Consider the following 26,191-nt stretch of genomic DNA (forward strand, 5'->3'; position numbering starts at 1 on the left):
CTCAATACTGTGCCTGTCTGAGTAGGGTTCATGATTACTGAAAGAAATTTAGTTTTTCCATGAATATCTAACTTTCGAGTGACAAATGCAGTGCAGAGGAAAAGGCAAGAAAAGAGAACAGTCAGTCAACGCTACAGACGAGACTTGCTTCAGCAAAATAATCTTTTTTGACCTTGTGACAATGGAAAAAAAACAAAACAAGGATGAAACAGTCCTTTAAATGGAAAATTGGGGGGTAGAGCAGAGGCAGAGCAGGAGACCTCAGGCAGGCAACCGGGAGGCAAAGCAGCTCTGGACGACAGCCTGGATGCTGCCGATGCAGACAGAGCCAGTCAGGAGGAAGACCAAACAGGCTGTGCCACTCTGGAAGCCAGCGACAAGGCTGGAGTCAGGAAAAGCAGCTGGCACCAGAAGACTTGGCAATGGCAGAGCAGGCTGCTGGATAAGCATCCGGCATTGGGAGTGCAGGGCCAGAGACCAGTGGCTTGAGTGCAGAGCAGGAGGCCGGTGACCGCTGCGAGAAGCCAGGGAAGCAGGAGACTGCTGCAGCTCAGAAACAGCTGATTGTTGCAGCACAGGAACAGGAGACGGGCAGTTGTACATTCATTATAATATGAAAATATGATTACACTTGGGTTTGGATGTCTCTAGCAATCCAGGAAACAGTATTTCACAATGTGTGACACAAAACTAATGCTATGAAAAACAAATTGGGTTAATTTTGGGTTAATAGTAGTTTTCTGTGAAGCGTAAGTTAGTCTCTCACCAGACCACCATTCTTGCTCACAGGTAATGAGAAAGATCTAAGTTTTCTGAATTTCTGTTACTATAATGTAATGTATGATGGATAATGGGATGAGCTCTACTCTAGCTGACACAGTTAGATCCCGCGTAACCCCTGTTCAGGCGGTACTGGAACAGGTCTCTGTTTAAAGGGTCCAAGTTCACAGCCCTACCGGTATCACCAGGTTAGGGTGGCTGAAAACTATTCAAGTTGGTGGCGAGGAGACACACCTAGCTGCTCACTGCCTTCATCCGAACGTCCACCCTGCTTACTCCGGTGTTGCACCAGGCTGAGTAGCCCTGTGCCTGATACTGCCACCACATTATACCTTTAAGACCACAGTCCTTAAGACAGGATAAAGCCAATGTCCACAAATTAGGCTTTAATTGCAGTTTAGGAATTCATTGCAAAAATAGGCAGGGCAAAACATACAACTCAAAAATAAATGTATAACAAATGATTGGAAAAGACTGGTAAAATAGTAACATTTTGTAATTCTGAGAACATACAAAAACCTGATCAAATGAGTTTATGCTGAACAGTCCAGTGTCCGTTTTGGGAGAGAGGGAGGGAAAGACAGCCAGGCCTTGCGATCCTTCCTTTATTGCCAAACTGAGGAACTTGTAGAAAACCTTATGATCTTATCCAAAATCCACCAAGTATTTCAAAGTCCACAGTTCATGTTGGCAGAGTGAGCATAAGAACTCTGATAATCCCAAATTGTAATCCACAACTGGTTGGAAAATGGTTAATCCTCCTGATGCTCGATCTTCTCTATTTTACAGCTATAGATTTTTATCAAAGTCCTTTTTGGTGCTCACCAGCTCCGTCTCGTGAAATGAACCAAGTCTGGTAAAATAATCCTCTGAAATGGTCAATCCAGTAAAGTAATCCAAACTTGCTCGAAGATTTCCGAGAGACAAAGAACAAGGACCACTCCCGGACTCGATCTTTTATACTATACATCGTCAACAAGATTTACCTAGTTGTTTCTAGAACATTCTATGTGTATTTGTGTGTTACAGTTACTTTGGCCGATTTGTCCTCCCGGACTTTCCAGCCGTACGAAATCATGTACAGCTCAGCATACACTCTTGGTCACAGGTCATGATAAACTCTTGGTCACAGGTCACGATAAACTTGTGATTCTGATCTAATCACTTTCACCCATAAGTTCAACTTCTTGTTTTTATACTTTTTATATTATAACTTCAACAATACAATCGGTCAGTAAATCAGTGAACATATAATCACATCAATGAATCATTACAGTTAAGTTTTACTCTTGATACAACGACTTGTGCTTAATCATCTCATACACTTGTTTTGTGGTTACATGTTCTGTGTGGACACTATCTTATGCAGTAGGAAATCACCTTGTACCCCCAGTTACAGGGCGAGTGTCCCTTAGGCCTTTTCATGGAAAGTCCCAAGAGTTTTTATGTGTGTTTTTATCATAAACAGGCTTTTTGTGCTGTTAGGGTAGGGAGAGATCTCAACTCACTTGACAACAGTCACACACTAGATTCCAGACAATCATTATGGATGATATAATGTGGTAAGAGCTTCAGATGAGTTCACACTCAAAGGGTTCCCAATTTGAGACACCCATTCATGCTACTAATAGAACTGTGGTTAGAAACCAATAGAGTGGTACTGGTTGTCAGGAAATGTTCAGCCCTATTTACTTCATAGCTATAGTTTTATTTTTAGAGTAGTCAACACGCAGTGCCCATTCAGTCATCCAAAACTCATGACAAATAGTTTGATTAGCATTTTATTTGTATTTATTAATTTCTTTAGTTTTGAACCTTTATTCATGTGTGACTTTTTTGTTACATACTCTGAGCTACTTTGTGATAAATGATGGACAAGCACATACCAAATAAATATACATATATGATACAGTTGTTGTAAGCATCATTTCCTCTAAGCATCATTTCTTCTATGCAACAAATTCATAATTCAAGGGGTTACAAGTATTTCATTCTGCACAATATTTCCTATGAAATCAAGTGTGTTTAAGCCCTTTACATGATTTAGTAAAATGTTGGTTCACTTTAATGCACCTCTTTTTCACTGCATAGAGTATTGCTGAAACAGATGCTGTCACATTCAGGCTTTGGAATGCCCTACTTGCCCTACTTCCTTACAATAACTTTCCAAAGTAAACTTTACAGGCAGGATTTTTGATAAATTTGATAGATTTTGTGTTTTTACAAGTTACAATAAATAATTTCTAGCATTTTTTGTTTGCAAATATTGACAGAATTATAAAAAAAAAAACATAATGTTGGATTATAAAAACATATCTGGTGTCAGGTAGAACACAGTATACAGAGGCAAATGGCAGCCTAGATATAACATAGAGAATCTTTATTTTGCAGCCTTTTCTCAATATTGGTACATCCACAAGCTATTTCAGCACTCCACATATGATGTTAAAATAAGTTTGAGTTAGCAAAATCACCTTGAAATATTTTTCCAGAAATGATCATTCTGAAAGCCGATCTGAACCAGCTGTAAAAGAAAGCATAAATGAATGGATTGAGCAGTGAATTTGACAGTGTAAACCAGTTGAGTGTTTCAATAACAGGAACTGACACCGCATCACTACGAACAAAATTAAATGTCATGCATAGAAAGAAAGGAGTCCAACAAATCAGAAAAACTCCCATAACAATAGCCAGAGTTTTGGTGGCCTTTCTCTCCGTCTTGCTGACAGCTGCTCCAGACTTTGTGCTCTGACAGGTTGTGTTCTGGATGCTGCGTGCCTGTCTCTGAGCAACAAGGAAAATCTTCAGGTAGATAATGAGCATTATGATCACTGGGAGGTAAAATGAGATAATAATTCCTAAAGTATTTGCTAGTACAACATCAATTAAACACTTTTCTCTACATGTATCTTGGTTTAATCCTGCAATTACGAGGCCAATTGCAACAACAGCAGAAGCACTCCAGCTGACCAGAATCATGATCATAACAACACGACCATTTATTTTAGTTGTATATGTCAGAGGCTGACACACTGCATAATATCTGTCAATAGAAATACAACATAAATTCAAAATAGAAGCTGTGCTCAGTGTTACATCAAAGCTTTCTCGTACTTTGCAAAATACATCTTTATAATATAAACATGAACTAAGAGAGAATGCCATGCTGGAAGGAAAGACTAAAACACCAACAAGCAGGTCAGCCACAGCCAGAGAGAGAATGAGAGAGTTAGTAGGAGTGTGGAGCTTTTGGAAGTAAATGATTGAGATTATTACAAGAAGGTTTCCACATACTGTGCCAACAGACAATGAGCCAAGGAAAATATATAATAAAACACATACTGGAGAAGTGGTGCTTGTCAGCATGTAAGAAAGATTATGCATTTTACGGCAGGGATGCATATCATAAACAATGTAAACAGTAGATTCTGGTTCCATGCTCCTATGGGTCATTAAAATTAGATTATCATTTAAGATTAATAATATTGACAAACAAAAAATGTGTATTTAGTTCAGCAGATTAAAGATAATTTCATGTTAACGCTCCCAGAAGTTTCATACCATCTTTAGTATAGACATATATGATGGGTTTCTCTGTTCACTGTGCCACTGCAGGACTTTGACTTGATATTTATCAATGTCACACTACAAACTTTGTCCAATCAGATGTGAAAAACTGCAGAACAACAAAGATGAACAAAGATTCACCAAGCCTGTGTGTGTGTGTGTGTGTGTGTGTGTGTGTGTGTGTGTGTGTGTGTGTACAGTGCAAAGTACATTATGAAAACCCTGTTTCTCCCTTTTGTCCAAGACACTGAAATCTTTCCCGACACATTGACCAGCACCAACGCTGGTTGGGACCAAGTGAGGTTGTGCTGTAATTTCTTGTCATTTAGTCTGGTTTCATTGGGTGTCATTTTATTTCTAATTTCATTTTGTCAGGTTACTGATTTATATTTCCCTACATTAGAACGAAACAATGCAAGGCCTTTCCCCGCATACTTAAATCTATTTTGTTTTTAAAAATTTGAAGTTTTAAAAAATTGAACTGGAAACCCTGTTATTCATATTTAACAAGACTAAGGGTATACATCTGTGCTGGTGGCTCTGTGAGGCTGTACTTTGAGCTAAATGCTAATGTCAGCATGCTAACATGCCAACAGTGACAATGCTAACATGCTAATGTTTAGCAAGTACAATGTTTACCACCATTATAAAGCAGTTCATGTTGTTAAGATTCTGCATTCAAACATGTTATTGCAAAGGTTTCCTGGCTTCATCCCCATCTGGATAGGCATTTTTTATGGAAAGCCAGCAGTTTGGAGCTTGCAGGGAACAGACCCCTTATAACCAGCATCAATTACTTCCTGTTGAGCGCATTGCTGGAAGATGTGTGGTAAACATATCCACTGTGTATTTAAGTCAGACAAGAGAAAGGGTGACTATAGTGATGCCACTCTGCATGGTGGTTGAGATTTAGGATAGTGTACTAAGCTCTGTATGTAAGACTGGAGAGGTGAGTTTTCAGTTCTCAGTATTGTAGCCCAGTCCATGGAAATAGACATTTTAGCCCTTCAACCCCCTGTATGTATGAACAACTGTAAAAAAAGATTTTGAACAAAATAAATGGAGAAAAAAACAAACAGTTGAAGAGGTTATATTGGTGCGTCCACTGCTGCTTACTCACGAAAATCCCTCTTTTCATGCAGTATCCTCTTAAAGCCCTCCACATCCACAGTATTGCAAATGAAAGGCAGCAATGATGTCAGAGGCAGGCCACCACCAGACAATTTGCATCCATGTGCTTTAGTATGTGTAGGAGCACAGCTTTTTCTTGCAACCATCTTGGTGGGTCAATGTTGGACAATTATGGTGTTTCTGCAAACAATTTTGTCTCTTCATTATCCAAAATTAGGTTTGTAGGGCCTGAATGATCAATTCTTGGTCAAATTGTAATTTCCATGTAAATATTTTTTCTGGGGCATATTTTTCACCACCATGGCATCTCATTTATTGCCTGACACACTGTCCAATTATCTGGACTGACTGTGCTTAGTTCACTAAGACTTCATTACTGCAATGTTCCTTTTACTTGCCTTAAACAAAAAGCCTTAGATAGGTTACAGGCTTTTTAAAACTCCACCTTACAGATTTTAACCATACACCTGTTTTAGCCTTTTTACACTGGCTGCCTGTTCATTCTAGTATTATTTGTTAGATTTTACAGCAAAAGGAAGACAGCAAAAATGACGCTAGATGTGTATGAGCGCTTCGGCTCTTACAGCAGCACTCAGTAAATTGATGCCAACATTGCATATCCTCAACTGTGCCACTTCACTCACTTTTGTGTAACACAAACCTTACTGTCAGATCGAAGACCTTTTGTATGTCATGTTGTACCAGTAATTAATCGTTCACATATTCTTTTTATTATCATTATACACATGTAGCTTTTAAAGGATTTTTTCAACATGTGGTTTTGATATTTTTTCTAAGGTGTACAGTATTGTGTATATACTGTTTATACATATTTGTGTGTGTGTGTGACAGTAAATCAGAGCAGTTTTGAGTTTGTAAAATCACCTTGAATTATTTTTCCAGAAATTATCATTCTGAAAGCTGATCTGAACCAGCTGTAAAAGAAAGCATAAATAAAGGGATTGAGCATTGAATTTGACAGTGCGAGCCAATTAAGTAATTCAATCAAAGGAAGTGGCATATGAACATGACTGAAAGAAAGAACGGTGGTGCAAAGAAAGAATGGAAGCCAACATATCAAAAAAACTCCCATCACAATAGCCAGAGTTTTGGTGGCCTTTCTCTCCGTCTTACTGACAGCTGCTCCAGACTTTGTGCTCTGACAGGTTGTGTTCTGGATGCTGCGTGCCTGTCTCTGAGCAACAAGGAAAATCTTCAGGTAGATGCAGAGCATTACAATCACTGGGAGATAAAATGAGAAAACAAGTCCCAAAATGTTTGCCAATACAACATCAATTAAACATGTAGCACATTTTTCTTGGTTTAGTCCTGCAATTATGAAGCCAATTCCAATCAGGACAGAAACCCCCCAACTCACCAGGATCATGATCACAACAACATGATCATTTATTTTAGTTCTGTATGCCAGAGGCTGACACACTGCATAATATCTGTCAACGGAAATACAACACAAGTTTAGAATAGAAGATGTGCACAGTGACACATCAAAGGTGCCCCTTACTTTGCAAAACAACACATTGTAGTAAAGACATGAGCTTATAGAGAATTCCATGGTGAGAGGAAAGACTAAAGCCCCAACAAGCAGGTCAGCCACAGCCAGAGAGAGAATGAGAGAGTTAGTAGGAGTGTGGAGCTGTTTGAAGTAAATGATCGAGATTATTACAAGAAGGTTTCCACACACAGTTACAGCAGATAATAAACCAAGGAAAATATGAAACAATACACATATTGCAGAAGGGTTGCTTGTCAGTACGTAAGAGACATCTATTTTATAGCAGGGATGTATCTCAGTAAGAACAGCACTCCTGTTGACGCTGATCTCCATTTCTTGTGCGTTCCTGCAATTCAGTTGTCCATACATACAGTATGAAAAATACAATTAAAAAATCAGTTCTACTGGATTTACAAAATGTTATGTTGTATATAGTATGTATTATTAATGCACAATTCGAACATTTGTTTTCTTTTATCCTAGCTCTTCTTACATTATCATACCTCTCTGCAGGACTTAGACTTAAATATTTATTAATTGCTATCTCATTACCATAATTAATGCAAACCTCCCTTGTCCAATCAGATGTAGGATACTGCATCCCCTGGTGTATGAACCAAAAAGGTCCTCAGATACTGAATATCTACATTTTTACAACCAACTGACTGATTCAAACCAGTTGACGTCATTTATTTCTTTCCTTCCAGCCATGACAAGGTGCTGACGCAGCTGAATTCCACTATGATCATCAGACCATCAGTATCCCTAAATGTTCTGCTTTCATTAGGTCAAAGTGCTGATAGTATGATGGTCCAGCAAAGCTTTGACCAAATAGGAAATAAAATAGAGTCACAACCTTACTTGTCTTGTTGTTAGCAATGCTAGCAATGTTGGTCAGTTGGATCCGTCTGTTGGTCAGACCACCAATTTGGTCCAGACTACTTTAACCAAATCCAAACATGTTATTTAAGATATATTTAACTCAACCTACAGATTATAGCTTTTGTGTGTTTATTTAAGTTTGAAACACAGTTTCAGACCTGATCCTATCTTGGTTGGGCTATACACCCAGGATAATATGTTTTTTTAACTTTTTTTTAGCAATGCTGGCGGCGTGGCTCTAGGGGCGGTAATGTCGGTCTGTCCAGACTGAAATATCTCAACAACTATTACGAGAATTTTCTACATGCATTAGTGGTTCCCAGAGGATGAATCCTACGGACTTTTGGGACCCAAAGATCTTTTATCTAGCGCAAACATGAGGTTGACATTTTTGGTTTTGAGTGTCATTTTTCAATTGGACACGTGAAATTCTGTGCGTAAAGGATGAATCCCAATTATTTTGGTGATCCTCTGACTTTTCATGTAGGACCACTAGTAGCTCAAATGTTTCATTTATTCTGAGAAGTATCTGAACATCTACTAGATGGACTGGCACAGAAGTTCAGACATTCATGGTTCCCAGAAGATAAATCCTACTAGCTTCCTCTAGCACTACCATGAGGTCAAAATTAATGGTTTTGATTTAAATATCTCGCCAGAAGTATATCATTCTTGTGAAAGAGGTTCAGAAAGGGGCCAACAATTACATATAGAGTACATTTAATTGGCATCAAAGGAACCGCACTAAGCTGGTTAAAGTCGTATTTATCAGATCGATCTCAGTTTGTACATGTTAATGATGAATCCTTCATGTACGCCAAAGTCAGTCATGGAGTTCCACAAGGTTCTGTGCTTGGACCAATACTATTCACCTTATATATGCTTCCTTTAGGAGATATCATTAGAAAACACTCATTCATTTCATTGCTATTCGGATGATACCCAGCTATATTTAGCGATCAAGCCAGAAGAACCTCATCAGTTAGCCAAGCTCCAAGCATGCCTTAAGGACATAAAGACCTGGATGACCTGTAATTATCTGATGTTGAACTCGGACAAGACAGAAGTTATTGTTCTTGGCCCTGAACACCTCAGAAACACAGTATCTAAGGATATTGTTACCCTAGATGGCATTGCCCTGGCCTCCAGCGCCACCGTGAGGAATCTCGGAGTTGTCTTTGATCAGGACATGTCCTTTAACTCCCACGTAAAACAAACTTCAAGGACTGCCTTCTTTCACCTCCGTAACATTGCAAAAATCAGGAAGATCCTGTCTCAAACAGATGCAGAAAAATTTGTCCATGCATTTGTTACGTCTAGGCTGGATTATTGCAATTCCTTATTATCAGGGTGTCCCAATAAGTCCCTGAGGACTCTCCAGCTGATCCAGAATGCTGCGGCACGTGTACTGACAGGAACCAGGAAAAGAGATCATATTTCTCCTGTGTTAGCTTCGCTGCACTGGCTCCCTGTAAAATCTAGAATAGAGTTTAAAATCCTTCTCCTGACTTACATAGCTCTTACTGGTCAGGCACCATCATATCTTAAAGAGCTCATAGTACCCTATTACCCCACTAGAGCACTCCGCTCCCAGAGTGCAGGGTTGCTTGTGGTTCCTAGAGTCTCCAAAAGCAGAACAGGAGCCAGAGCCTTCAGCTATCAAGCTCCTCTCCTGTGGAATCGGCTCCCAGTTTTGGTCTGGGAGGCAGACACACTCTCTACTTTTAAGAGTAGCCTTAAAACTTTGCTTTTTGATAACGCTTATACTTAGGGCTGGCTCAGTCTGTCTGTCTGTCTGTCTGTTGGTCTGTGTCTTTCTTCTGTCTATCTGTCTCGGCCCGAGGCTTAGAAGCACCAGTATCAGTCCTGCTGGGGGAATGCCCTCATCCTGCAAGTGTTTGTAGATGCTTTTGAAAAATCAACCATTGATCTAATTCAGAACACTTGATTTTATTACAGACGATTATTTTTGCTGTGCATTTATAGCATTGATACATGTACTAAATTAAATATTTTTCATGAAAAAATCATTATCTTGACGAGTTTACTGTAAGCTGTTTAATGTGAATGTCATATACCTCCATTAAAAGTTAGAATAAGCACAAACAGAATATACAAATACGTTTCTACACAGCATCTTTAACTTGCTTACAGGATCACATTAACTGACAGCTCATTATGATGCACCTCTACACGTGTCTCAGTCAGTGTTTCACCTTAATGTGTATTTTTTATAGCATAATTATAATAAAACAGGTTGCCGAGTTTAATGACACACAATCTTTATTGTGCCAAATTTGATCAGTACTGACTCATCCGTTGAATATTTCAGCACTCCAAAGAATATGTCAAAGCAGTTTTGTGTTAGCAAAATCACCTTGAAATATTTTCCCAGAAATGATCATTCTGAAAGCCGATCTGAACCAGCTGTAAAAGAAAGCATAAATAAATGGATTGAGCATTGAATTTGACAGTGCAAGCCAGTTAAGTGTTTCAATCACAGCGATTGGCACTGACACATGATTCAAAAGCTGAAAGGTAAAACAGAGAAAGAAAGGAGTCCAACAAATTAGGAAAACTCCCATCACAATCGCAAGAGTTTTGGTGGCCTTTCTCTCTGTCTTACTGACAGCTGCTCCAGACTTTGTGCTCTGACAGGTTGTGTTCTGGATGCTGTGTGCCTGTCTCTGAGCAACAAGGAAAATCTTCAGGTAGATAGAGAGCATTATGATCACTGGGAGGTAAAATGAGAAAACAAGTCCCAAAATGTTTGCCAGTAAAACATAGATAAAACACTTTTCTTCACATTTTTCATAATTTAATCCTGCAATTATAAAACCAAGTGCTACAAGAACAGAAACACTCCAGCTCACCAGGATCATGACCGCAACAACGTGAACATTTATCTTAGTTCTATATGTCAGAGGCTGGCACACTGCATAATATCTGTCTATGGAAATACAACATAAATTCAAAATAGAAGCTGTGCTCAGTGTTACGTCAAAGCTGTCTCGTACTTTGCATAATAACTCTTCATAATAAAAACATAAGCTTACAGTGAATTCCATGTTTAAAGGAAAGACTAAAACACCAACAAGCAGGTCAGCCACAGCCAAAGAAAGGATGAGAGAGTTAGTAGGAGTGTGGAGCTGTCTGAAGTAAATGATGGACATTATTACAAGAAGGTTTCCACATATTGTGGTAACAGATAATGATCCAAGGAAAATATATAATAAAACACATATCATGGAAGGGTTTTTTTTCAGTATGTAAGAAACATTATCTATTTCATAACAGGGATGTATGTTATGAACATAAGTGCGGTTGACAGTCACTTCTGGTGCCATGTTTCTGGGTTCCTGCAAATCAGTTTTCCATTAATGATTAACAATATACAAAATACAAAAACATATGTGTTGATTTTAAAATATTATGCCTTGCATGAATGCAAAGCTACAATAATAGTTCTCGAGATGAAGAAGATTTTCAGTTCATGTCATACCTTTTAAAGGCTCAAGATAGTCCACGCATCAGTGTTCATTACTGTGCCACTGTGCACGATCTTGATTTTTATCAACACCTGCCTCATTACCATAATGAATAAATTCTGTAACTGTCCAATCAGATGTGGGGCTTTTCATCTTGATGACATTAGATACCAGAGCAAAATACTACACTGTAGATGAGAACTGTAGAAGTTCTGTTTTTTTTAGCAAAGCTAGCGGTGTGGCTCTAGGGATGGTGATGTCGGTCTGTCAGTCCGGACTGAAATATCTCAACGTCTATTAAAAGGATTTCCATGAAATATTCTACAGACATTAGTGGTCCCCAGAGGATGAATCCTACGGACTTTTGGGATCCCATGACCTTTTCTCTCGCGCCAACATGAGGTTGACATTTTTGGTTTTCAGTGACATTTCTCCAATGGGTGCGTGAAATTTTGTACCAAGAGGATGAATCTCAATTAATTTGGTGATGCTCTGATTTTTGGTGTAACACCACCAGCAGCTCAGATGTTTCACTTATTCTCAGAAATATCTCAACATCTACGACATTGCTGATCCCTTAACTTTTCCTCTGGTGCCAACAGGCCATCATCAGGTCCAAAACTTTGATTTATGACGAAATACCTACAAAACTATTGACATTTCCATCAGCCTTAGCTGTATTTTGTGTTCGGTGCTGATGAGCAAATGTTAGCATGCTAACAAGCTAAGCCAAAATGGTGAAAATGGTAAGCATTAAACCTGCTAATATCGACATGTTAGCATTGTCACTGTGAGCGTGTTAGCATGCTGAGAACAGCATTTAGCTAAGAGCACCACTGTGCCTAAGTACAGCCTCACAGAGCCACTAGCATGGCTGTAGACTCTTAGTCTCATTTTGCTTGTAGACGATAAACTAGGCAGCCAAATTCTATACATTCTATCTAATAAATGATGACATTTGAAACTAAAATGTTATGGGCTTAGGGTTGATAAGACTACAGAGAAATGGGGTTGAGCGTCCTCCACAAGCAGGAAAGTTACTAATTAGGTCATGGGCTTAAACAGTCATTAAACTGTAACTTAAGTTTTAGACTCCATCACTTGATATTATTTTCAATTTCACCATTGTTCTTCAGCTGTTCTGCCACTGTGTTGGGAACAAAGGAGGGTTTTGGCTCCCCCTTACACACTATGTGCATCTATATTCATAATATCGCAGCTCTATGGTTCTGTCATGTTTGAATAGGGCCACTAAAGAATATTTACATTAAGGAAACCTATGCTTTGCCTCCTCAAGCTGTTTGACACATGAATGTAGAGATGATGACACAGTGTCACGCCTAAAGTTCAGGTTACGTGTCCAGCACTAAAGTATTGATTGTGGTGATGAAGCATAATTTCTTCTTCTTCCTGCTTGTTTCTTACCTTTTTAAATGAAAGTGTTCATGAAATGGCCCCATAGTGCAGACCAACTTCTCTCAGTAGAAGTAAATCATTCTTGTCAAAGAGGTTCAGAAAGGGGCCAACAATTACATATACAGTGCAACTCTCGACAGGACCGGACAGTTTGAGGCCCGAGGCTTAGAAGCACCAGTATTGATCCTGCAGAGGGAATGCCCTCATCCTGCAAGTGTTTGTAGATGTTTTGGAAAAGTAAACCACTGATCTAATTCAGTACACTTAATTTTGTTAAAGATTATTAGTTTTGCTGTGCATTTAAACATGTACTAGATTAAACATTTGTAATAAAAGATAATCAATTTTATATTGAATGTTCCATCGTAAGCATCTTAATGTCAGCGTCATATAACTCCAATAAAAGTTGGAACAAGCACAAACAGAATATGCCTGTACATCTGTACATAGTGTGTTTGAGCTACTTTCAAGACTGCATTTAACTGACAGCTCATTATGATGCACCTCTACACGTGTCTCAGTCAGTGTTTCACCTTAATGTGTATTTTTTATAGCATAATTATAATAAAAAACAGGTTGCCGAGTTTAATGACACACAATCTTTATTGTGCCAAATTTGATCAGTACTGACTCGTCCGTTGAATATTTCAGCACTCCAAAGAATATGTCAAAGCAGTTTTGTGTTAGCAAAATCACCTTGAAATATTTTCCCAGAAATGATCATTCTGAAAGCCGATCTGAACCAGCTGTAAAAGAAAGCATAAATAAATGGATTGAGCATTGAATTTGACAATGTAAGCCAACCAGTTGTTTCAATCACAGCAGCTGGCACTGACACATGATTCAAAAGCTGAAAGGTAAAACAGAGAAAGAAAGGAGTCCAACAAATGAGGAAAACTCCCATCACAATCGCAAGAGTTTTGGTGGCCTTTCTCTCCATCTTACTGACAGCTGCTCCAGACTTTGTGCTCTGACAGGTTGTGTTCTGGATGCTGCGTGCCTGTCTCTGAGCAACAAGGAAAATCTTCAGGTAGATACAGAGCATTATGATCGCTGGGACGTAAAATGACAAAATAGGTCCCAAAATGTTTGCCATTAAAACATCAATAACGCATTTTTCTTCACATTTTTCATGGTTTAATCCTACAATCGTAAAACCAATTGCTAGAAGAACAGAAACACTCCAGCTCACCAGGATCATGACCGCAGCAACGTGAACATTTATCTTAGTTCTATATGTCAGAGGCTGACACACTGCATAATATCTGTCTATGGAAATACAACATAAATTCAAAATAGAAGCTGTGCTCAGTGTTACATTAAAGCTTTCTAGTACTTTGCAAATTAAATATTCATAATAAACACAATATATGGCGAATTCCATGTTTAAAGGAAAGACTGAAACACCAACAAGCAGGTCAGCCACAGCCAAAGAAAGGATGAGAGAGTTAGTAGGAGTGTGGAGCTGTCTGAAGTAAATGATGGACATTATTACAAGAAGGTTTCCACATATTGTGGTAACAGATAATGATCCAAGGAAAATATATAATAAAACACAAATCATGGAAGGGTTTTTTTTCAGTATGTAAGAAACATTATCTATTTCATAACAGGGATGTATGTTATGAACATAAGTGCGGTTGACAGTCACTTCTGGTGCCATGTTTCTGGGTTCCTGCAAATCAGTTTTCCATTAATGATTAACAATATACAAAGTACAAAAACATATGTGTTGATTTTAAAATATTATGCCTTGCATGAATGCAAAGCTACAATAATAGTTCTCGAGATGAAGAAGATTTTCAGTTCATGTCATACCTTTTAAAGGCTCAAGATAGTCCACGCATCAGTGTCCATTACTGTGCCACTGTGCACGATCTTGATTTTTATCAACACCTGTCTCATTACCATAATGAATAAATTCTATAACTGTCCAATCAGATGTGGGGCTTTTCATCTTGATGACATTAGATACCAGAGCAAAATACTACACTGTAGATGAGAACTGTAGAAGTCCTGTTCTTTTTTAGCAAAGCTAGCGGTGTGGCTCTAGGGATGGTGATGTCGGTCTGTCAGTCCGGACTGAAATATCTCAACGTCTATTAAAAGAATTTCCATGAAATATTCTACAGACATTAGTGGTCCCCAGAGGATGAATCCTACGGACTTTTGGGATCCCATGACCTTTTCTCTCGCGCCAACATGAGGTTGACATTTTTGGTTTTCAGTGACATTTCTCCAATGGGTGCCTGAAATTTTGTACCAAGAGGATGAATCTCAATTAATTTGGTGATCCTCTGACTTTTGGTGTAACACCACCAGCAGCTCAGATGTTTCACTTATTCTCAGAAATATCTCAACATCTACTACATTGCTGATCCCTTAACTTTTCCTCTGGTGCCAACAGGCCATCATCAGGTCCAAAACTTTGATTTATGACTAAATACCTACAAAACTATTGACATTTCCATCCGCCTCAGCTGTACTTTGTGTTCGGTGCTGATGAGTTCGCCTACAGAGCCAACAGGTCTGTAGACGACGCCGTCAACCTGGCTCTACACTTCATCCTCCAGCACCTGGACTCCGCAGGATCCTATGCCAGGATCCTGTTTGTGGACTTCAGCTCTGCCTTCAACACGATCGTCCCGGCTCTTCTTCAGGACAAGCTCTCCCAGCTGAACGTGCCTGACCCCACCTGCAGGGGGATCACAGATTTCCTGTCTGACAGGAAGCAGCACGTGAAGCTGGGGAAACACGTCTCAGACTCGCGGACGATCAGCACCGGCTCCCCTCAAGGCTGTGTTCTTTCTCCTCTACTCTTCTCCCTGTACACCAGCAGCTGCACCTCCCGTCACCAGTCCGTCAAGCTCCTGAAGTTCGCGGACGACACCACCCTCATCGGAGTCATCTCTGGAGAGGATGAGTCTGCCTACAGGTGGGAGATTGACCATCTGGTGACCTGGTGCAACAGCAACAACCTGGAGCTTAACGCTTCAAAGACAGTGGAGATGGTTGTAGACTTCAGGAAGAGCGCAGCCCCACCCGCCCCCATCACCCTGTGTGACTCTCCAGTGGACACTGTGGAGTCCTTCTGTTTCCTGGGCTCCATCATCAGCCAGGACCTCCGGTGGGAGCTGAACATCAGCTCCCTCATCAAGAAAGCCCAACAGAGGATGTACTTCCTGAGGCAGCTGAGGAAGTTTAACCTGCCACAAACAATGCTGGTTCACTTCTACACTGCCATCATAGAGTCCATCCTCACCTCCTCCATCACCGTCTGGTACGCTGCTGCCTCCACCAAGGACAGACGCAGACTGCAGCGTATCATCCGCTCTGCAGAGAGGGTGATCGGCTGCAACCTTCCATCTCTTCAGGACCTGTACTCCTCCAGGACCCTGAGGAGAGCAGGGAAGATCGCTGCTGACCCCTCCCACCCCGGACACCATCTGTTCGACCCCCTCCCCTCTGGCAAGAGGCTGCGGTCCATCACGACCAAAACCTCCCGCCACAAAAACAGTTTCTTCCCCTCTGCAGTCAACCTGACGAACTTACATTGACCCCCCCCCCCCGAACACAAACACTACTTATACGTTATATTAACGTACATCACCCCTGTCCCCCCTGCGTTACATTAACGCACCCACCCCCTACTGGACACTTTACCTGGACACTTTACTTTATTCTGGTCACTGCACTGTTGTTATTTATCTTATCTTATTTTTATTTTTATTCTTATTCTTATTTTAGCTTTTATATTCTCCTTATTTGTTATCAAAACAATAGCACTTCAGACCACAGCAAATTCCTTGTAATGTATGTTACTTGGCAATAAACAGTTTCTGGTTCTGATTCTGATTCTGATGAGCAAATGTTAGCATGCTAACATGCTAAGCCAAAATGGTGAAAATGGTAAGCATTATACCTGCTAATATCAACATGTTAGCATTGTCACTGTTAGCATGTTAGCATGCTGAGAATAGCATTCAGTTAAGAGCACCACTGTGCCTAAGTACAGCCTCACAGAGCCACTAGCATGGCTGTAGACTCTTAGTCTCATTTTGCTTGTAGACGATAAACTAGGCAGCCAAATTCTATACATTCTATCTAATAAATGATGACATTTGAAACTAAAATATTATGGGCTTAGGGTTGATAAAACTAGAGAGAAATGGGGTTGAGCGTCCTCCACAAGCAGGAAAGTTACTAATTAGGTCATGGGCTTAAACAGTCATTAAACTGTAAATTAAGTTTTAGACTCCATCACTTGATATTTTCAATTTCACCATTGTTCTTCAGCTGTTCTGCCACTGTGTTGGGAACAAAGGAGGGTTTTGGCTCCCCCTTACACACTATGTGCATCTATATTCATAATATCGCAGCTCTATGCTTCTGTCATGTTTGAATAGGGCCACTAAAGAATATTTACATTAAGGAAACCTATGCTTTGCCTCCTCAAGCTGTTTGACACATGAATGTAGAGATGATGACACAGTGTCACGCCTAAAGTTCAGGTTACGTGTCCAGCACTAAAGTATTGATTGTGGTGATGAAGCATAATCTCTTCTTCTTCCTGCTTGTTTCTTACCTTCTTAAATGAAAGTGTTCATGAAATGGCCCCATAGTGCAGACCAACATCTCTCAGTAGAAGTAAATCATTCTTGTCAAAGAGGTTCAGAAAGGGGCCAACAATTACATATAGAGTGCAACTCTCGACAGGGCCGGACAGTTTGAGGCCCGAGGCTTAGAAGCACCAGTATTGATCCTGCAGAGGGAATGCCCTCATCCTGCAAGTGTTTGTAGGTGTTTTGGAAAAGTAAACCACTGATCTAATTCAATACACTTCATTTTGTTAAAAATTATTAGTTTTGCTGTGCATTTAAACATGTACTAGATTAAACATTTGTAATAAAAGATAATCAATTTGATATTGAATATTTCACTGTAAGCAGCTTAATGTCAGCGTCATATAACTCCAATAAATCTTGGAACAAGCACAAACAGAATATGCCTGTACATCTGTACATAGTGTGTTTGAGCTACTTTCAATACTGCATTTAACTGACAGCTCATTATGATGCACCTGTACACGTGTTTCAGTCATTGTTTCACCTTAATGTGCATTTTTTATAGCATAATTATGATAAAAAAACAGGTTGCCGAGTTTAATGACACACAATCTTTATTGTGCCAAATCTGATCAGTACTGACTCGTCCGTTGAATATTTCAGCACTCCAAAGAATATGTCAAAGCAGTTTTGTGTTAGCAAAATCACCTTGAAATATTTTCCCAGAAATGATCATTCTGAAAGCCGATCTGAACCAGCTGTAAAAGAAAGCATAAATAAATGGATTGAGCATTGAATTTGACAGTTCAAGCCAGCCAAGTGTTTCAATCACAGCAGCTGGCACTGACACATGATACAAAAGCTGAAAGGTAAAACAGAGAAAGAAAGGAGTCCAACAAATGAGGAAAACCCCCATCACAATCGCAAGAGTTTTGGTGGCCTTTCTCTCCGTTTTACTGCCAGCTGCTCCAGACTTTGTGCTCTGACAGGTTGTGTTCTGGATGCTGCGTGCCTGTCTCTGAGCAACAAGGAAAATCTTCAGGTAGATACAGAGCATTATGATCGCTGGGACGTAAAATGAGAAAACAGGTCCCAAAATGTTTGCCAGTAAAACATTGATAAAACACTTTTCTTCACATTTTTCATCATTTAATCCTGCAATTATATAACCAAGTGCTAGAAGAACAGAAACACTCCAGCTCACCAGGATCATGACCGCAACAACGTGAACATTTATCTTAGTTCTATATGTCAGAGGCTGACACACTGCATAATATCTGTCTATGGAAATACAACATAAATTCAAAATAGAAGCTGTGCTCAGTGTTATATTAAAGCTTTCTAGTACTTTGCAAATTAAATATTCATAATAAAAACATAAGCTTACAGTGAATTCCATGTTTAAAGAAAAGATTAAAACACCAACAAGCAGGTCAGCCACAGCCAAAGAAAGGATGAGAGAGTTAGTAGGAGTGTGGAGCTGTCTGAAGTAAATGATGGACATTATTACCAGAAGGTTTCCACATATTGTGGTAACAGATAATGATCCAAGGAAAATATATAATAAAACACAAATCATGGAAGGTTTTTTTTTCAGTATGTAAGAAACATTATCTATTTCATAACAGGGATGTATGTTATAAACATAAGTGCGGTTGACAGTCACTTCTGGTGCCATGTTTCTGGGTTCCTGCAAATCAGTTTTCAATTAATGATTAACATTATATAAAATATAAAATATTATGCCTTGCATGAATGCAAAGCTACAATAATAGTTCTCGAGATGAAGAAGATTTTCAGTTCATGTCATACCTTTAAAGGCTCAAGATAGTCCACGCATCAGTGTCCATTACTGTGCCACTGTGCACGATCTTGATTTTTATCAACACCTGCCTCATTACCATAATGAATAAATTCTATAACTGTCCAATCAGATGTGGGGCTTTTCATCTTGATGACATTAGATACCAGAGCAACATACTACACTGTAGATGAGAACTGTAGAAGTCCTGTTTTTTTTAGCAAAGCTAGCGGTGTGGCTCTAGGGATGGTGATGTCGGTCTGTCAGTCCGGACTGAAATATCTCAACGTCTATTAAAAGGATTTCCATGAAATATTCTACTGACATTAGTGGTCCCCAGAGGATGAATCCTACGGACTTTTGGGATCCCATGACCTTTTCTCTCGCGCCAACATGAGGTTGACATTTTTGGTTTTCAGTGACATTTCTCCAATGGGTGTGTGAAATTTTTTACCAAGAGGATGAATCTCAATTAATTTGGTGATCCTCTGACTTTTGGTGTAACACCACCAGCAGCTCAGATGTTTCACTTATTCTCAGAAATATCTCAACATCTACTACATTGGTCATCCCTTAACTTTTCCTCTGGTGCCAGCAGGCCATCATTAGGTCCAAAACTTTGATTTATGACTAAATACCTACAAATTATTGACATTTCCATCAGCCTCAGCTGTATTTTGTGTTCGGTGCTGATGAGCAAATGTTAGCATGCTAACATGCTAAGCCAAAATGGTGAAAATGGTAAGCATTATACCTGCTAATATCGACATGTTAGCATTGTCACTGTTAGCATGTTAGCATGCTGAGAATAGCATTCAGTTAAGAGCACCACTGTGCCTAAGTACAGCCTCACAGAGCCACTAGCATGGCTGTAGACTCTTAGTCTCATTTTGCTTGTAGACGATAAACTAGGCAGCCAAATTCTATACATTCTATCTAATAAATTATGACATTTGAAACTAAAATGTTATGGGCTTAGGGTTGATAAGACTAGAGAGAAATGGGGTTGAGCGTCCTCCACAAGCAGGAGAATTACTAATTAGGTCATGGGCTTAAACAGTCATTAAACTGTAAATTAAGTTTTAGACTCCATCACTTGATATTTTCAATTTCACCATTGTTCTTCAGCTGTTCTGCCACTGTGTTGGGAACAAAGGAGGGTTTTGGCTCCCCCTTACACACTATGTGCATCTATATTCATAATATCGCAGCTCTATGCTTCTGTCATGTTTGAATAGGGCCACTAAAGAATATTTACATTAAGGAAACCTATGCTTTGCCTCCTCAAGCTGTTTGACACATGAATGTAGAGATGATGACACAGTGTCACGCCTAAAGTTCAGGTTACGTGTCCAGCACTAAAGTATTGATTGTGGTGATGAAGCATAATTTCTTCTTCTTCCTGCTTGTTTCTTACCTTCTTAAATGAAAGTGTTCATGAAATGGCCCCATAGTGCAGACCAACATCTCTCAGTAGAAGTAAATCATTCTTGTCAAAGAGGTTCAGAAAGGGGCCAACAATTACATATAGAGTGCAACTCTCGACAGGGCCGGACAGTTTGAGGCCCGAGGCTTAGAAGCACCAGTATTGATCCTGCAGAGGGAATGCCCTCATCCTGCAAGTGTTTGTAGGTGTTTTGGAAAAGTAAACCACTGATCTAATTCAATACACTTCATTTTGTTAAAGATTATTAGTTTTGCTGTGCATTTAAACATGTACTAGATTAAACATTTGCAATAAAAGATAATCAATTTGATATTGAATATTTCACTGTAAGCAGCTTAATGTCAGCGTCATATAACTCCAATAAAAGTTGGAACAAGCACAAACAGAATATGCCTGTACGTCTGTACATAGTGTGTTTGAGCTACTTTCAATACTGCATTTAACTGACAGCTCATTATGATGTACCTCTACACGTGTTTCAGTCAGTGTTTCACCTTAATATGTATTTTTTATAGCATAATTATGATAAAAAAACAGGTTGCCGAGTTTAATGAGCCACAATCTTTATTGTGCCAAATTTGATCAGTACTGACTCGTCCGTTGAATATTTCAGCACTCCAAAGAATATGTCAAAGCAGTTTTGTGTTAGCAAAATCACCTTGAAATATTTTCCCAGAAATGATCATTCTGAAAGCCGATCTGAACCAGCTGTAAAAGAAAGCATAAATAAATGGATTGAGCATTGAATTTGACAGTTCAAGCCAGCCAAGTGTTTCAATCACAGCAGCTGGCACTGACACATGATTCAAAAGCTGAAAGGTAAAACAGAGAAAGAAAGGAGTCCAACAAATTAGGAAAACTCCCATCACAATCGCAAGAGTTTTGGTGGCCTTTCTCTCCGTTTTACTGCCAGCTGCTCCAGACTTTGTGCTCTGACAGGTTGTGTTCTGGATGATGCGTGCCTGTCTCTGAGCAACAAGGAAAATCTTCAGGTAGATACAGAGCATTATGATCGCTGGGACGTAAAATGAGAAAACAGGTCCCAAAATGTTTGCCAGTAAAACATTGATAAAACACTTTTCTTCACATTTTTCATCATTTAATCCTGCAATTATAAAACCAAGTGCTACAAGAACAGAAACACTCCAGCTCACCAGGATCATGACCGCAGCAACGTGAACATTTATCTTAGTTCTATATGTCAGAGGCTGACACACTGCATAATATCTGTCTATGGAAATACAACATAAATTCAAAATAGAAGCTGTGCTCAGTGTTACATTAAAGCTTTCTAGTACTTTGCAAATTAAATATTCATAATAAAAACATAAGCTTACAGTGAATTCCATGTTTAAAGGAAAGACTAAAACACCAACAAGCAGGTCAGCCACAGCCAAAGAAAGGATGAGAGAGTTAGTAGGAGTGTGGAGCTGTCTGAAGTAAATGATGGACATTATTACCAGAAGGTTTCCACATATTGTGGTAACAGATAATGATCCAAGGAAAATATATAATAAAACACATATCATGGAAGGTTTTTTTTTCAGTATGTAAGAAAGATTATCTATTTCATAACAGGAATGTATGCTATAAACATAAGTGCGGTTGACAGTCACTTCTGGTGCCATGTTTCTGGGTTCCTGCAAATCAGTTTTCCATTAATGATTAACAATATACAAAGTACAAAAACATATGTGTTGATTTTAAAATATTATGCCTTGCATGAATGCAAATCTACAATAATAGTTCTCGAGATGAAGAAGATTTTCAGTTCATGTCATACCTTTTAAAGGCTCAAGATAGTCCACGCATCAGTGTCCATTACTGTGCCACTGTGCACGATCTTGATTTTTATCAACACCTGTCTCATTACCATAATGAAAACATTCTGTAACTGTCCAATCAGATGTGGGGCTTTTCATCTTGATGACATTAGATACCAGAGCAAAATACTACACTGTAGATGAGAACTGTAGAAGTTCTGTTTTTTTTAGCAATGCTAGTGGTGTGGCTCTAGGGATGGTGATGTCGGTCTGTCAGTCCGGACTGAAATATCTCAACGTCTATTAAAAGGATTTCCATGAAATATTCTACAGACATTAGTGGTCCCCAGAGGATGAATCCTACGGACTTTTGGGATCCCATGACCTTTTCTCTCGCGCCAACATGAGGTTGACATTTTTGGTTTTCAGTGACATTTCTCCAATGGGTGCGTGAAATTTTGTACCAAGAGGATTAATCTCAATTAATTTGGTGATCCTCTGATTTTTGGTGTAACACCACCAGCAGCTCAGATGTTTCACTTATTCTCAGAAATATCTCAACATCTACTACATTGGTGATCCCTTAACTTTTCCTCTGGTGCCAACAGGCCATCAACAGGTCCAAAGCTTTGATTAATGACTAAATACCTACAAAACTATTGACATTTCCATCAGCCTCAGCTGTACTTTGTGTTCGGTGCTGATGAGCAAATGTTAGCATGCTAACATGCTAAGCCAAAATGGTGAAAATGGTAAGCATTATACCTGCTAATATCGACATGTTAGCATTGTCACTGTGAGCGTGTTAGCATGCTGAGAACAGCATTTAGCTAAGAGCACCACTGTGCCTAAGTACAGCCTCACAGAGCCACTAGCATGGCTGTAGACTCTTAGTCTCATTTTGCTTGTAGACGATAAACTAGGCAGCCAAATTCTATACATTCTATCTAATAAATTATGACATTTGAAACTAAAATGTTATGGGCTTAGGGTTGATAAGACTAGAGAGAAATGGGGTTGAGCGTCCTCCACAAGCAGGAAAGTTACTAATTAGGTCATGGGCTTAAACAGTCATTAAACTGTAACTTAAGTTTTAGACTCCATCACTTGATATTATTTTCAATTTCACCATTGTTCTTCAGCTGTTCTGCCACTGTGTTGGGAACAAAGGAGGGTTTTGGCTCCCCCTTACACACTATGTGCATCTATATTCATAATATCGCAGCTCTATGGTTCTGTCATGTTTGAATAGGGCCACTAAAGAATATTTACATTAAGGAAACCTATGCTTTGCCTCCTCAAGCTGTTTGACACATGAATGTAGAGATGATGACACAGTGTCACGCCTAAAGTTCAGGTTACGTGTTGTGAGGAAGCACCAACTCCCTCACCAACTATTTGCTAAACCCCCTCTTTGGTTAAAGGTGGAAAGAATTCTCATACCATTTTCTTTCTTTTCTTTATTTAATTTATGGTTTCAACATTCATTTAGAAATACAAACAATTTAACTCAGTATTAAAATCTCATATCATTAAGATTTTCTTAGGAATATATTAAGGCATGCTGGCAAAGCCATAACCTGTTTGAGTCCTTTGTGGAGGCCATCTTGTGCTGGTGCTTAAGAGGAAGCACGCCTCAACTATAGCCCTTTTTATGTGGTGTATGAAGTGGGCGGGTTCTCCACTTTAATTGGTCAAAGGATATGTGATAAATGACAGTGCTGACCTGATAGGCCAGTTTGAACGGGCAAGGCGGCCCTAAAAGTATAAATGTGAGTGCAATGAGAGAGAGAGAGTGACTGGTTGAGGAAGAGCAGCACCAGAATTGTTTGAGCAGAAAATGAGTAAGAAGTGTTTTTTTCTAACTCTCTTTTGTGTCATTTTTGTTTGTTTTTCTTTTGTTTGTTTTTTGGAGACTGAGAATAAAAGTCTACCGAATCTTTTCAGCATAACTCCCTGCCTGTGTGATGTTTTTTTGTCCTCCATGAGTCTCACCATGCTTCCCTGCACTTCACCTTGCAACACGTGTCAAGCACTAAAGTATTGATTGTGGTGATGAAGCATAATTTCTTCTTCTTCCTGCTTGTTTCTTACCTTTTTAAATGAAAGTGTTCATGAAATGGCCCCATAGTGCAGACCAACTTCTCTCAGTAGAAGTAAATCATTCTTGTCAAAGAGGTTCAGAAAGGGGCCAACAATTACATATAGAGTTCAACTCTCGACAGGGCCGGACAGTTTGAGGCCCGAGGCTTAGAAGCACCAGTATTGATCCTGCAGAGGGAATGCCCTCATCCTGCAAGTGTTTGTAGATGTTTTGGAAAAGTAAACCACTGATCTAATTCAATACACTTCATTTTGTAAAAGATTATTAGTTTTAATGTGCATTTAAACATGTACTAGATTAAACATTTGTAATAAAAGATAATCAATTTTATATTGAATATTTCACCGTAAACAGCTTAATGTCAGCGTCATATAACTCCAATAAAAGTTGGAACAAGCACAAACAGATTATGCCTGTACATAGTGTGTTTGAGCCACTTTCAAGACTACATTAAACTGACAGCTCATTATGATGCACCTCTACACGTGTCTCAGTCAGTGTTTCACCTTAATATGTATTTTTTATAGCATAATTATAATAAAAAAACAGGTTGCCGAGTTTAATGACACACAATCTTTATTGTGCCAAATTTGATCAGTACTGACTCATCCGTTGAATATTTCAGCACTCCAAAGAATATGTCAAAGCAGTTTTGTGTTAGCAAAATCACCTTGAAATATTTTCCCAGAAATGATCATTCTGAAAGCCGATCTGAACCAGCTGTAAAAGACAGCATAAATAAATGGATTGAGCATTGAATTTGTCAGTGCAAGCCAGTTAAGTGTTTCAATCACAGTGAGTGGCACTGACACATGATTCAAAAGCTGAAAGGTAAAACAGAGAAAGAAAGGAGTCCAACAAATTAGGAAAACTCCCATCACAATCGCAAGAGTTTTGGTGGCCTTTCTCTCCATCTTACTGACAGCTGCTCCAGACTTTGTGCTCTGACAGGTTGTGTTCTGGATGCTGCGTGCCTGTCTCTGAGCAACAAGGAAAATCTTCAGGTAGATACAGAGCATTATGATCGCTGGGACGTAAAATGAGAAAACAGGTCCCAAAATGTTTGCCAGTAAAACATGGATAAAACAATTTTCTTCACATTTTTCATAATTTAATCCTGCAATTATAAAACCAAGTGCTACAAGAACAGAAACACTCCAGGTCACCAGGATCATGACCGCAACAACGTGAACATTTATCTTAGTTCTATATGTCAGAGGCTGACACACTGCATAATATCTGTCTATGGAAATACAACATAAATTCAAAATCGAAGCTGTGCTCAGTGTTACATTAAAGATTTGTAGTACTTTGCAAATTAAATATTCATAATAAAAACATAAGCTTGCACCGAATTCCATGTTTAAAGGAAAGACTGAAACACCAACAAGCAGGTCAGCCACAGCCAAAGAAAGGATGAGAGAGTTAGTAGGAGTGTGGAGCTGTCTGAAGTAAATGATGGACATTATTACAAGAAGGTTTCCACATATTGTGGTAACAGATAATGATCCAAGGAAAATATATAATAAAACACAAATCATGGAAGGGTTTTTTTTCAGTATGTAAGAAACATTATCTATTTCATAACAGGGATGTATTCTATGAACATGAGTGCGGTTGACAGTCACTTCTGGTGCCATGTTTCTGGGTTCCTGCAAATCAGTTTTCCATTAATGATTAACAATATACAAAATACAAAAACATATGTGTTGATTTTAAAATATTATGCCTTGC

General features: G+C 39.1%; 3 protein-coding genes and 4 pseudogenes across 3 annotated transcripts; all 7 read right to left on the reverse strand.

Moving 5' to 3' along the window:
* Positions 1-3,225: 3,225 nt before the first annotated feature.
* Positions 3,226-4,218, reverse strand: LOC139302363 (trace amine-associated receptor 1-like). Its single transcript, XM_070926044.1, has one exon. It carries the CDS (start codon positions 4,216-4,218, stop codon positions 3,226-3,228), a length of 993 nt encoding a protein of 330 aa, XP_070782145.1.
* A 2,116-nt stretch (positions 4,219-6,334) lies between these two features.
* On the reverse strand, positions 6,335-7,327 carry LOC139302327 (trace amine-associated receptor 1-like). The gene has a single exon (XM_070925995.1). The coding sequence runs from the start codon at positions 7,322-7,324 to the stop codon at positions 6,335-6,337; it is 990 nt and encodes a 329-aa protein (XP_070782096.1). The 5' UTR covers positions 7,325-7,327.
* A 2,894-nt stretch (positions 7,328-10,221) lies between these two features.
* On the reverse strand, positions 10,222-11,251 carry LOC139302372 (trace amine-associated receptor 1-like; annotated as a pseudogene).
* Positions 11,252-13,444: 2,193 nt separating this feature from the next.
* On the reverse strand, positions 13,445-14,471 carry LOC139302409 (trace amine-associated receptor 1-like; annotated as a pseudogene).
* Positions 14,472-18,021: 3,550 nt separating this feature from the next.
* Positions 18,022-19,035, reverse strand: LOC139302420 (trace amine-associated receptor 1-like). Its single transcript, XM_070926104.1, has one exon. It carries the CDS (start codon positions 19,018-19,020, stop codon positions 18,022-18,024), a length of 999 nt encoding a protein of 332 aa, XP_070782205.1. The 5' UTR covers positions 19,021-19,035.
* Positions 19,036-21,219: 2,184 nt separating this feature from the next.
* Positions 21,220-22,249, reverse strand: LOC139302379 (trace amine-associated receptor 1-like; annotated as a pseudogene).
* A 2,849-nt stretch (positions 22,250-25,098) lies between these two features.
* LOC139302365 (trace amine-associated receptor 1-like) lies at positions 25,099-26,128 on the reverse strand (annotated as a pseudogene).
* Positions 26,129-26,191: the final 63 nt, after the last annotated feature.

This window comes from Enoplosus armatus, chromosome 19, assembly GCF_043641665.1.
Source record: "Enoplosus armatus isolate fEnoArm2 chromosome 19, fEnoArm2.hap1, whole genome shotgun sequence".
Lineage (NCBI taxonomy): Eukaryota > Metazoa > Chordata > Actinopteri > Centrarchiformes > Enoplosidae > Enoplosus > Enoplosus armatus.